Genomic DNA, 12118 nt, shown 5'->3' with positions numbered 1-12118 from the left:
TATGCAAATAGAGACCCCCTGCCGCTTCTGTGGGGTGCAGGGAGAAACTTCCTCAGAAGTCTGAATCCCCCCACATCAGCCCCAGTCCGCCTGCCTGCCCGCCCGCCCGCCTGCCTGCCTGCCTGCCCGCCTGCCTGCCAACCAGATGTCCTTGAAAAAGTCTTCATTGAGATTTCCTGGCAGAAAACTTTGCCTTTTATGTATTTCCAGATTTGGGCATCACAGGTAAAATGTCCTTGAAGGTGGTAGTCCTCAACCGTTTGTCTAGCAGTGTTTGAAGTTACAGCAACATTGAAAATGGGTTTATGACCTGTCCTGACGCTTATGACGGGTGCAGCATCCCAGTGGTCACACCAAATTCAAGCGCTTGGCAACAAGGGTGTCCTTCCAACAGTTGCCCCATGATCCCAGGGTCATCAGATAACCGTTTTGGCAACCTTCCCAGCCAGCTTCCAAAAACCAAAATCAGCCAGGGACGTGGATACATTTAATGACCATGTGACTCACTTAACAACTGCTTGATTCACTTCACACCTGTGGCAAAAAAGTCATAAAATCAGGAGTGACTCACTTAACCACCTTGTTTAGCTGTGGAAATTCTGTTCCCAATTGTGGGTGTAAGTCAAGGACTGTCTGTACTTTGGGGGTCAGCTGGAACAGACCACTAACAGCATCTGTGACTCCCCCCCCCTTTAATGACACGTTTAATCTGTGCTTAAGTCTGAATTAAGGAAGCCCAGCTGTTTGGGGCTGGAAAAATCATTGTCATGATTTTTCTGTAGCTCTGATAATTACACATCAATTTTTTTAAAATGGCTGTTGATATTCACTCCTTGGGGAGGGCCTGGCTACCTTCCTGGCAATCCATGGATCTTGCTGGGAGAGGATGGATTCCCAGTTAAACAATCCTCTGAAACAGATTAAAAACCAGCACTTGACAGTTTAATATTCTTTTCATTGCTGGGGAAATGCCTGCCAGAATAACCCGGATTTTCCTTTGAGGGGTTGGGGGGGGGGCTGGGTGAGCCTGATCTCCTGGCCTCTTTCAGGTTGCACAACTATACTGAAAAGTGCCTGCTAATTATACTGTCATGGGGCACTTTGTCAAAAGCATTCACAGCCTTCCCACCATTTAATAGGGAACTTCTTTGAGGTCAGTTGATCAGTGAGATTTCTTATTAATATTATTCCATGTTCCCCTTTTTAATTTTATTGATTTGATTAAATTTGCTGCAAAGCGATGATCTTCTGGCCATCTCCATGCTGACTCCCGGTGGTAACCTGCAGTGATTGTTTCTCCTCAAGTGGAAAGGAGCCCAGCCTGGCACAGAGAGGCAGCCGGAGCACAGAGGTCGCCATCCCTGAAGAAAAAGCCAGAGGAGGGGAGCACTGCATGGTCAACCTTCAGCTAATTGGGCAGGAAGAGGAATTGGCAATCATGGTTGGCAGAGAAACATACTTTCCATAAGGGAGAGGATGGGATGAAGAGCCAGGAAACCCAGTGGACAAAAATGACTACTAGGACATACACCGCACAGCTGGAACTCAAGGCATCTTTCCAACCACCTCAGAAAAAACATCTTCCGAACCTTCAGAGAACAGGAAGAGATGCTGTGGAAGAGGAAATAGGACGATGGGTGGGGAAGGAGTTGCAGAGTGAGTGATGCTGGCCTCTTCTGTCTTTCTGCACTGAGCAAGATGCAGTCCCCCTTTTAACCTGCCTGGTCCTCAGGGATGGAGGTCATCTGGATCTGGTGGCCTGCCTGGGAGAGTCCCATTCTTCTCATCTTGTTGAGCAGGATCCAAGATGCCTTACACGCTCCTCCCAGTTCCCTTCCCTTTGCAAATCCCTCTTTTTCCAAAATATACCAAACATACTTTCCCCCAAGAGGACCATCATATTAAGCCACACGATAAAAAATATGCACTCCACCATCATCCAGAACAATTTATTTAGAAATATGTTTATATATACATATTTATAAATGTACACACACACACGTTGGAGAGGCTCCTATGCCACGGTCAGGTGTCTTGTGGGTGGAAGATTTAGAAAGAGACTCAAGTGATGCGCACAGGCCAAAGGAATCCCTGCAAGGAAGAACCGCTTGCCTGACGCCACCAAAGGAGAGCATAAGCGCCTAGCAGGCCCAGCCTGGTTCCCACGTTACCACCTGGGAAACGTCTCCGATGGGAGGGCGACCTGCGACTTTCATTTCTCTGCAAGCAAGGAAGCAATTTAAGCTTCTGAGGAGGCTGATTGGTTTAGCTGCAGCTCCCTAAGCCAGGAAGAAAGGCAAAAGATTCGAGGAAGGTCACCAAAGACCACGTTTTGGTCCTCTCGTGGTCCCTCCCCCACGGAGCCCATTATTCCCAAGGAAAGACATCGCTCAACATCAAAAAAAGTGGCATGAGGAACCAGCTTCCTTTGCTCCCCCTCCCCACAACTCAAGGACCACCGATATCCAACTTCTATATACAGGCAGGATAAGGCACGATTCTCTCAACCAATTGTTGTGAAAACCAACCACCAGGATTCGGTGCAGGTGTGCGGTGCAGTAAGCCACAACTCCTGTTTCGTTGACCCAGAAGTAGGGCCCCCACACACTCCCCTTAGCCAGAACATCAGCCACTTTTGTTGACCTCGTTGTCTTCATTTCCTAGATTGATCTGGCCGCCCACCTGATCTGCATGACTCAAAGGAGCTAACAAAACATTAGCATTTCCTTTGAACTCAGTTACTGCAGCTTGTAACCATGGAGGGTAGCTTGGTGTCAGGTGTAACTATGACCTCCCATGGTTTCCAAGTTCTCTTTTGCCAGTTCCTCAGAGGAACCAACCTTCACCCCTTCCTAGGAGTCCAGTTTCACCAATGAACAAAATACTTCTGTCCAGCTCAGTTACAGCTTCTACTTCCAGGCCAATTAAATCCCTTCACTCCTTCCAGAGCGAATAAAATCTTTGCCTTTCATTGGGATTAGCAGATTCAACACATACTAGGGAATTTCCAGATTTCAACCCTCTCTCTAGGGTGGCCAGAGTGAGGGGTGGAGTTCTGCCTGGACCACCTTCCCAAGATGGAGTCCCCTGTATCTTTACTCCTGATTCAGGTGGGAAGAGTATTTTTTAATCATCTTTCCAATTTCATCCAGGTTGTTTTTTAAAACCCTCTTAATTTCCCTCTTTCACTGGTGAGAAGGAATTGGCCGTGGAGAGCTGAGGACCGGAAGAGAAGGACATTCCTGCTCCAGCACGGAGTAGCCAAGCAGGCAAGAGTGTGTGTGTGTGTGTGTGTGTGTGTGTGTTGCCTACAATGGAGTCAAGCTCTGCTTGAGTTTCAACTGGAGAAAAAGTCCTGGCACCAACCCAGGTCAGGAAACACTTGTACGCACCATCCAAAAGACGAATAGAGGTTCAGACAGGGTTCTCTTGGGGGAATCATGGTTAAGATCAGACGGGAAGCCCCTTCCCATCAACTCCTAGCACAGGTTCTGCCCGGATGCTTCCAGGGCCAAGAGGCACTTTCCCTTGGCAAGGCTGCCCAAAGGCTGGTGAGTCGCAGTGGCTGGTGGTCCCATGTTTAGCACTAGTGGCTGGAAGGCAGGGAAGTTCCAGGGGAGGGAGGAGAGTGTTTTGTTTCACAGGCACAGCCGGACATCCGGACTTAGGATTGGCCCCTTGGCTTCTATGGGTGGGTGACTCTGGATCCAATCTAGAAGCCGCTTTGGAACGACTTCCTATGTTGCTCCAACACAAGGCCAAATGCCCGAACTTGAGGTAGGCAAGCAGATCAAGAAATCCTGAAGTCCATCTTCTGTGGCTAAACTGCAGTACAATAGGCTTTTAGCCTATCATGGCTTAATTTTGGCTTAATGTGAACCCAGCCACTAGCTGGTGGGGCAAACCAGGATTAACCTGTCCTCTTGGCTTAATGCAGTGCATGAAACCTGGCTGGTGCCTCCCACCCACCGGCCCCCTCAGAGGTTCATGCAGCAGGACTTCTTCCCCTCCGCAGCCGCCGAGGTGGATGCCGCGGTGTCACTTTCGGTGGAGAGCGAGACTTTGTTGTCCAGGGGGCTCTTCTGCTTCTGCTTCTGCACTTTATTGAAAATGTCTAGAAACAGGAAAATAAAATAAAATAAAAAGCGTTTCCCTTCTTTTCCATCTGCAGTGAAGAGACACCACCAATCTTACATATTGTGTCCCACATTGTATTAAATATCATATAATAAATACAATTTAGAATACAACGGTATGCTACAGTATGATTTGATATGATGTATAATAATAATATAAATTCTGGGAGTTGAAGTCCACACAGCTGAAAGTTGCCGACGCTGAGAAACTGGTTCAGTGGATCCGGATAGTCCTAAACCTTCAGAGGGGCCTTTGCAGACGGGAGGGATGATCAGAGGAAGAACAAGAGGCTCCGGGACGAGGGCTCCTCTTTTCCCTTTCCTTTGCTACCTGCTGATGGTTTGGACTGAGCTGTGAATCTAATGTTTCCTGGACTGTCGAGCGAAGGCTTCTCTGACTGGAGGGGCATATAAGAAACAATCAGACAAACATCTAACCCCCCCCCCCCCTTGAGCAGCCTTGCAACAGGCCTGGCAGTTGAGCCCTGGCACGCTGGGGGGGCTGGAAGCCGCTCTGCAGTTGAAGCTCTGGACAGTCTTTGACTCAACCTGACTCTGATCCAGAAGAAGTCCGGATACCTCCAGGGTCTGTTGAACAGCTGACCCCGTTTGTCTCAGATGAGGCAGCTGGGAACAGACGTCTGCTGTGGACCAAAACTAAGGAACATCTTGAATTCTCAAACTGGTGAATTTAGGAAAGATTCACTATAGAAACCCCAAACCCAAAGAAAATGGCAGTTACACTATCTACTGCTTCTTGCTGGATAATCCGGTAGAAGTCTGTCCAGCTCCATGTTCTTCCTTCTGGCCCCAAATAAGTAAGCGGTTAAAGGCTTCCCTGTGTGGTGGAAAGCAAACTGGTCATCCGCAGGAACCCCTCCTGCCCCAGACCCCCCCCCCCACCTACCTCTCAAGATGGTCTCGAAAGCCAGTTCCACGTTGGTGGAGTCCAAGGCAGAGGTCTCCACAAAGAGCAGCCCGTTGTTTTCTGTGGCAAGGAAGACAGAAAAAACCCTTCAACGGCCAAGGAAGCAGAGGAGTTTAGCTGGAAAAAGGTGTGAAAAAGCCACCGAAATGTCTTCTATTTGCAGGAAGACGCTCCGAGGGGAACCGGCTCCTTCTTCAGGGAGCAGCCGCCCTCTTAGAGAAGACACGCTGGCCTCAAAGATAATGAGGATGGTGCTGCAGTGCCCACGTCTCCTTTAAAAAAAGGATTTGCCCGCTCTTTCCTTTGGGCCTGTTTGTTTTTTCTCCTTAGATCAGTGTTTCTCAACCTTGTCAACGTGAAGATGTCTGGACTTCAACTCCCAGAATCCCCCAGCCAGCATTCGCTGGCTGGGGAATTCTGGGAGTTGAAGTCCAGACATCTTCATGTTGACAAGGTTGAGAAACACTGCCTTAGATGCCCATTTTAATGTGTTTTATTAAGACCATTAAATCGGGGTGAATAAATTGCTGGGCACACCACTTCCTTCCTCTTGCAGCTTCTAGCTGAAAACCCACGTCAACTAATTACCTCCAAACTACTTTGGACTGCAGATCCCATCAATGTGAACTGCCGGGGCTGATGGGGATTGTCATCCAAACTGCTAAAGGCCTGGAGCAGCCGGTCTGGTTCTTCATCCAGGGTGAAAGCCACGGGCCACATCCTACCTTGAGCTCAGTGCGGAAGGGCAGCCGCCACCTTCTTACCTGCATACATCCTGGCCTCTTCTGTGGGCACCTCCCGGGCTTGGGCCAGATCCGTCTTGTTGCCCACCAGCATCACAACGATGGTGGCCTCCGCGTGGTCATACAGCTCCTTCAGCCAGCGCTCCACCACGTCGTACGTCTGATGCTTGGTGATGTCGAACACCAAGAGCGCCCCCACGGCTCCGCGATAGTATCTGTGGCGGAGAATGTGGAGAGAAAAGTGGGGGCGGGGGGGAGCAAGAAGGGAAGAGGGAAAACTTTGCCACGGTGACAGTCCCTCTGCTGGGAAGCTCATCCCTGATGGCGCTCATCATCCTGAGCTTCTGCTTCTAATTCTGTTTGGTGCCTCCAGCAACTGACCGCTCCCCCAGGCCAGGCCCCAAGGGGGACGTGCTGGCCAAGGTGATGGGATGGGTGGGTGGGGGCCCTTCTTTAGCTTTCCTCGGAGGGAGCTGAGTCTCCTCCAGTGTTGTCAACAAGGCAGCCAAGGGTTTGTGGACAGCCCTGAGGACGCCCACCGTCTCCATGCATTCCTGCTGTCCCAAATGCAGGAGAGGAACCGAGGGAGAGCTGCCTTGTCTTACCAGGCTCTTCCCGTTCAGCTCAGGCCCAGAAGAAGAGAGGCATATTTGCTATCGATAAAGGAGAATCTTTGGAGCCCAGAGTTCCACTGCGGGGCCCTTGGTGCCCAACGAACGTGGTTGTTTCATTCCAGCCGTTTCATCACCCAACTGGGTTACACCATCAGTGCTAGATAACACCGATGATATTATCCAGTTGGGTAATGAAACATCTGCAAGAAAACAACCAAACTCCCCACAGCTGTCTTTCTCCTCCACGCTGCAAACCCTACTCTCCCCTAGCACTGATGAGGTTACCTAGATGGGTAGTGAAATGTCTGCAAGAAAACGAACTCAGAGCGCATGAAGGATGTGTTATCTTGACAGCAGTGCATGGGCTGAGTGTGCACACGATGCTTAGGCCGTAGCAAAAGGCCCAAGGATGACGTGGATGTCATCCATCAAACCACTTTGTGGAAGTTTAGTCTGAGGTGATGTAAACTCGGCGGCTTCAGTCTATGTTGAGCCTAGAAAACGGGCGACTCCAGTCATCCCGCATGACAGGCACAGTTTCCCCTCCACGCCTACAAGATACTCCTCCAAGACACGTCCAGATGTGCTCCGACTGCATCCACATCCAGGCTGGTTCTCCAATGACTCATTAATACACCCAGCAGGTTCTGTGGGAATCACCTGTCAACACCTGATCAGCTCAGCCAAAGCACCCATAAAATCTATCGACTGAGGAAGGTGGAAGGAAGGAGACATTTGACCAGGGGGGGGGGACCTTCCCAGCCTGCAGCCCCAAACCCTCCTCGGCCAGCCACCCTTTGCCTCTACTTACGCCGATGTGATGGCCCGGTAGCGCTCCAGCCCGGCCGTGTCCCAGATCTGGGCTTTCACCAGGGCGTCTCCCACCAGGATGGTCCGCGTGGAGAACTCCACCCCAATCGTGGTACGGCTGTCGTGGTTGAACTCGTTGCGGGTGAAGCGCGAGAGCAGATTGGTCTTTCCCACCCCCGATTCTCCAATCAGAACCACTGGGGGAAGGAAGAAGGGGGGGGTTCTGTTTAGGGCGTCAGACGTGCACAGGCATCCTGTTAAGCCATGCGTGTTTTAATCATGGGACCGGGGGGGGGGGCGGTGTTAGCTGACGCAGAGGCTGAGTTCAACCAAACCATCCCATTCCCCACAATTTGGCCCGCTGTGATTTGCACCTTCGGCAGCACTGTGGTCGAGCCCAGGAAACGGCTGAGCCCAGGGAATGCCCAGTTCTGATTGGGACTTCGTTTCCCAGGAGGGAGGAGGAATTCCCCAGAGGCAAACCCAGGTTTGGCCTTGCAAGGAACCCCCCCAGGACCCTTCGCCCAGCAAGGCTAAGCTCTTCCCCACCCACCACACTGGGGCTGAGGTTGTGCAAGAGGCTAACCACACTTTAGCACGGGGTGTGCAGATCCGGTGGATGTGGTCAGTCTGTGGTCCCCGAATTGCACTATTCTGCTTCCTCAGGAAATGGGGTTGAGTAAACCGAGGCTCAGTTAACACCACGGGGGGGGGGGGGGGGGGAAGGCATTTGCGAAAGTGTGTCTTTGTTGCCTCAGCCGCTGCTTGCCCCACAGGAGTCAGTCTCTCTCTCTCTCTCACACACACACACACAGACCCCACTCAAATCTTTATGTGTCTTTACAGGAGAATCTCCTGGAGAGGCCTGGGGGACCCTGAAGTCATTCTGCGGCCTCTCAAGATTTCTCTTCTAGCAACTGGGGAGGGAGGCTGTGCTGACGTCTGAACAGGCCCTCCAACGCGAATGCTAATTAGGGAGAACCAAATCTTCCCCGTCTCTTTGCCAAAGCAGGAACGCAAAATGGGTGAAGCCGCGTTGCCTCCGCAACCTTCCTCCACTGAGCTCCTGACCTTCCCAGCCACCCTGGAAGCATCCGGCTGAGAGAACTGGTGATTGGGATCCCCCCCCCCGCATTGCTCCCCTGCCAATGGCCTGATCTGCCCCCTCTGTGGGAAAGGCGCGTGTCCTGCAGGGGTGAGCCCCGGAGGCAGCCCAGAGACCGGATCCTCCTCCTCCTCCTTCGCAAAGGGCTTTCTCCAGAAACACGGCCTTTGGGGCTTCTGCCTCAGCTCTCATTTCGCAGCGGTGATTTCACGCCCCGAAGGTTTTGCAACTTAATCGTGGCACGAAGGGCAAATGCAACAGGCTGTAAGCGGGCGAAGGGCGCTACCAGGCAGGGCACTCAAGGGCTGGCAGCCGAAGGACATTCCCTGGAATGGGAGCAGCCAGGGGAGATCAGACCCTCTGGTCATCCCGGGGCTCATGGATTGGGGTTCCTGTATCCCACGGGAGGCCTCCTCCAGCGGGGCCGATGCCAGCTTCATCAACAGGGGGGAGGCCAGGACAGGCCTTCCTGCAGGGACACAGCAGGAAGCAACCGGGGGGGGGGGGAGGAGGATCCTATTCAGTTGCTCCTCCAACACTGTATAGGGCCCCAGGCAGGAGCACCACCTTGTTGAATCAACCAGTCTCTCTCTCTCACACACACTCATTCTCACACTCATGTGTACACAAACACCCACACGGGGAGGGGAGAGGAAGAGGGAGAGCAGCCTCTGGGAGGAAGGCAACCTGCAGGACAGCCACCCGGAGGGCCAATAAAGGTTCCCCCCTTGAATCAGGAGGCTAGGGGGGAGCCAGGTAGGAGTAGCCCAAAGCAGGGAGTGACCAGCAAGGGAGCAGGCAAAGCTCTTGGGCCTCCTGGCTTGACTGGCCGGAACCCGGCTCTGCGTTAGGAGCTCAGGGCGTTTGGGGCTGGATTCCTTCCAAGCAAGGTGAGCCCTGGGCTGGGTCAGCAGCCGCACCCCAGGCGGGAGGGCCCTGCACAGAGCAGGCGCTTCCTGGAGGAACCGGCTGCAGGGCCCCTCCCTGGGCCTTGGCTCCTCTCTCTGGCAGTTTGTTTGCTTGCCTGTCCACCCGCCCAGCCTCCCCTGCAGCCCTCGGCCCTCTCACTGCCCTCCTGCCGAAGGGGGAGGTGGGTGCTGTTCCCCTGGGACGGACGCTGCCCGTGGCCTCAGGGTTCATGCGGTGGCTGCCCCTTGCCAGCCAGGTGAGAAGTTTTCCTTGCCTGAATGTCTGTCTGATTTAGGCCCTAATGTGTCTGAGTCTTATCAGCTCTAAAAACCTCCATTTGTCAATAAAAGTACAGTAATGAACCAGTCAAGGAAGTTTGCCAATAACAAAAGAGAAACGTCCCCCTGAAACGTCAGCACTTAAAGAGACCTGAATTAACAAAATACAACTGTAAAATGTTAAACGGAAAACATGAATCCGGCTCTGAACTGATTGCCCATTTGGGTCTAAAGACACTTTGGATACACCTTGGCACTGCATGGGCCACAATTCTAGCCTGAGATTTCCTAGCCAAGAGCTAAATTGCCTTGAGCCAGAAACACGGAAGACGAAATCATCAAATGAACACCCAGATTAAAGGAAAATTTATCCAGATTGAAGTTGATGAAAGCCCCTATCTAGGCTGTTCCTAGAAGCAAATCTTCTTTGACGCACGTTATTGCTTTTCAGTTTGCATTATTATATTTATATACACCTTTCCGCTTATAGTATCTAAGCAGCAAAGGCCGTGAGCAACAATCATAGTTGAGGAAACTCAATGTGGCGCCCGAATAAGCCATTTCTTCTCAATCTGGTTTCTGTTTTCATAATGGAAATGTCTACTTCTTGTTCACACCAGGAAGCAGAGGGAGAAACTCTTGACTTCTGGAGTTCTCTCATTTGGCCCTGCTTGTTTCTCTCTCTCTCCTTTCCCCTTGTCACTCCCTTGAACACAATCATAATTGTGACAGTGTGTGTGTGTGTGTGTGTGTGAGGCGGGGTGTTATACACCAACATCCACGTCTCCTTTTTAATGCTTCACAAAAGCTGAGGCTTCTATCGTGTCGCTGGTGTATTCTGCATTTAATAGCACATTTTATGAGATCAGGGGAGGCCAGTTAATGCAATCAGAAACTATCCTCAGAGAGCAAAAGCCCAGATTGACCAGGTCAATAAGGCTGCAGTCCTTGGCTTCTAATCCTTAGATCAGCCGCTCCCCCTCTGTGTGGGGTGTCCGAAGGCTCCTTGCAGGGAGATGCCTCTGTGCACCTGTTGCTGTGAAGGGAGAAGGTGAAGGCCAGGCAGGCCGAGGACCTTCAGGGCACATGGAAGCACCTGGCTCCACACTCCCTGGGAAAGGACTTGTCAGTGCCCAAGTGGGGCAGGAGGAGGAAGGGCTCACGCAGGAGCCGCCTCTTCCAAAATGTTGTGAGTGAAGCTTTCCAGAACATTCACACCTTTGGAAAGCAAGGCCGCTTCTATTCTGGGCCTTTTATCTCAAAAAGAAGTAGGCCAAGGCTCAGAGGCTGACAATGCCATCAGGCCTTCAACCGAATGGGCCCATTTGGGGCCCCCGGAAGCCGCAAGGAGAGAGGGAGGCTGGTCCCTTCTGGCCCCTGGCACAGGCCGTTCCTGGAGGTGGAGGTGAAGGAGACACAGGGGCCCCAACCAGGCCCATCCTGGGACCCCAGAGCTGCAAGATTTCCGCCTGCCCTGAGCACCCCCACCCTGGCCAAGTCCAGCTCTCCTCACCCACTTTATTGGCAAACAGGTCAGCTAATTGGGGGCTTTGGGGGTGAAGGGGGGGCTAAGCAAGGGCCCTGAAGAGCAAAGGAGTCACAGGACAACCTGAAGGCCGCCCAGTTTCGCCCCTGAGCAGGAAGTCCGAAAGAGCCCGGCCTTTCCTGGCAAGCCTCGCTGGCCCTGGAACCTGCGGGGGGGGGGGAGTGGGGCGGGGGGGGGCGCGGCAGGTGCGGCCGCAGACGGAAGCGGCTCTTTTGCCTCGCAGGGGTCGGGAGGCTGAAATCCTGCAGGGGCGTCGAGCGGATCCCTCCTCGGGGACCGATTCTTGGCAGCCGGCAGAGGGCAGAGCCGAGCCCGGGACGGGCAGAGCCGGCGGGCAGCGGGGCAAACGCCCCCGAAGCCCCAGGGCAGCCTTTCCTCCGCGCGTCCCCCGCCCGCCCCGCTTCCCACCAACTTCCCCCCCCCCCCGCCTCCCGAGCCGCGGCCGGTGGTGCCCTGCAGGGAAGAGCCCGCCCCGCCCCAAGACCCCGCCCGCCGCCCCCGGGCGACCCCCCCGCCGCCGCCGCCGCCGCTCGCCGCCGCTCGCCTTTGAAGACGAAGTTGTAGTTGTCGTCCGGCGCCGCCGCCTTCGCCATGGCTGGACGCGCCGCTGCTGCCGCTGCTGGTGCTCTGCGGGCGAGGCGGCGGCGGCGGCGGCGGCAGCAGCGGGCAGGGCGGGGCGCGGCTCACCTGGGAGGGCGGGGCGGGCGGGCGGCAGGTGAGGCGAGCGCGCTGCTCCGCCGGCCCTTGCCTGGGCTCCCGGGGGCGGGCGGGCGGGCGGGCGGCAGCGGGAGTCGCCGCTTCCTTGGCTCCGCCGACGGGCTTTCGCCGACAGCGGCTCGGGCGCTCCTTGCCGAAGTTCGCGGCCGCCAAGCGGAGCAAGGCTCGTCGGAGGCGCCTCGGTCTCCAAAACTGGGGCGGCGAGGCGGCTGTGGGCAAAGGAGCCCCGGCGCCCTCCGAGCCCCATTTTCAGCCCGGCCAAAACGGCCGGCGCCAGTCGGAGAGAGTCCCGACTGCCGATTCGCTTCGAGCGCCTTGGCCGCAGAGCGGCG

The 12118-nt window shown here is 54.1% G+C and overlaps 1 protein-coding gene across 1 annotated transcript; it reads right to left on the bottom strand.

The window, feature by feature from the left end:
* Window positions 1-2012: 2012 nt before the first annotated feature.
* Window positions 2013-11662, bottom strand: RAB25 (RAB25, member RAS oncogene family). The gene is made up of 5 exons (XM_032234248.1): window positions 11604-11662; window positions 7233-7454; window positions 5829-6022; window positions 5044-5124; window positions 2013-4114 (listed from the first exon to the last, which is right to left on the bottom strand). Exons 1-5 carry the CDS (start codon window positions 11660-11662, stop codon window positions 3978-3980), a joined length of 693 nt encoding a protein of 230 aa, XP_032090139.1. The 3' UTR covers window positions 2013-3977.
* Between the last annotated feature and the right edge of the window lie 456 nt (window positions 11663-12118).

The sequence above is a fragment of the Thamnophis elegans genome, chromosome 17 (genome assembly GCF_009769535.1).
Source record: "Thamnophis elegans isolate rThaEle1 chromosome 17, rThaEle1.pri, whole genome shotgun sequence".
Classification (NCBI taxonomy): Eukaryota; Metazoa; Chordata; class Lepidosauria; order Squamata; family Colubridae; genus Thamnophis; species Thamnophis elegans.
The sequence above is the reverse complement of the archived record's forward strand: the minus strand, read 5'-3'. Positions and strand labels throughout refer to the sequence as shown.

Coding starts and splice junctions, on each gene's coding strand:
- RAB25 (XM_032234248.1), bottom strand. CDS start 11,662: ATGGCGAAGGCGGCGGCGCCGGACGACAACTACAACTTCGTCTTCAAA. Junction 6,023..7,232: donor TACCGGGCCATCACATCGGC/GTAAGTAGAGGC, acceptor TCTCCGCCACAG/ATACTATCGCGGAGCCGTGG. Junction 5,125..5,828: donor AGAGGCCAGGATGTATGCAG/GTAAGAAGGTGG, acceptor TCCTTGCCACAG/AAAACAACGGGCTGCTCTTT.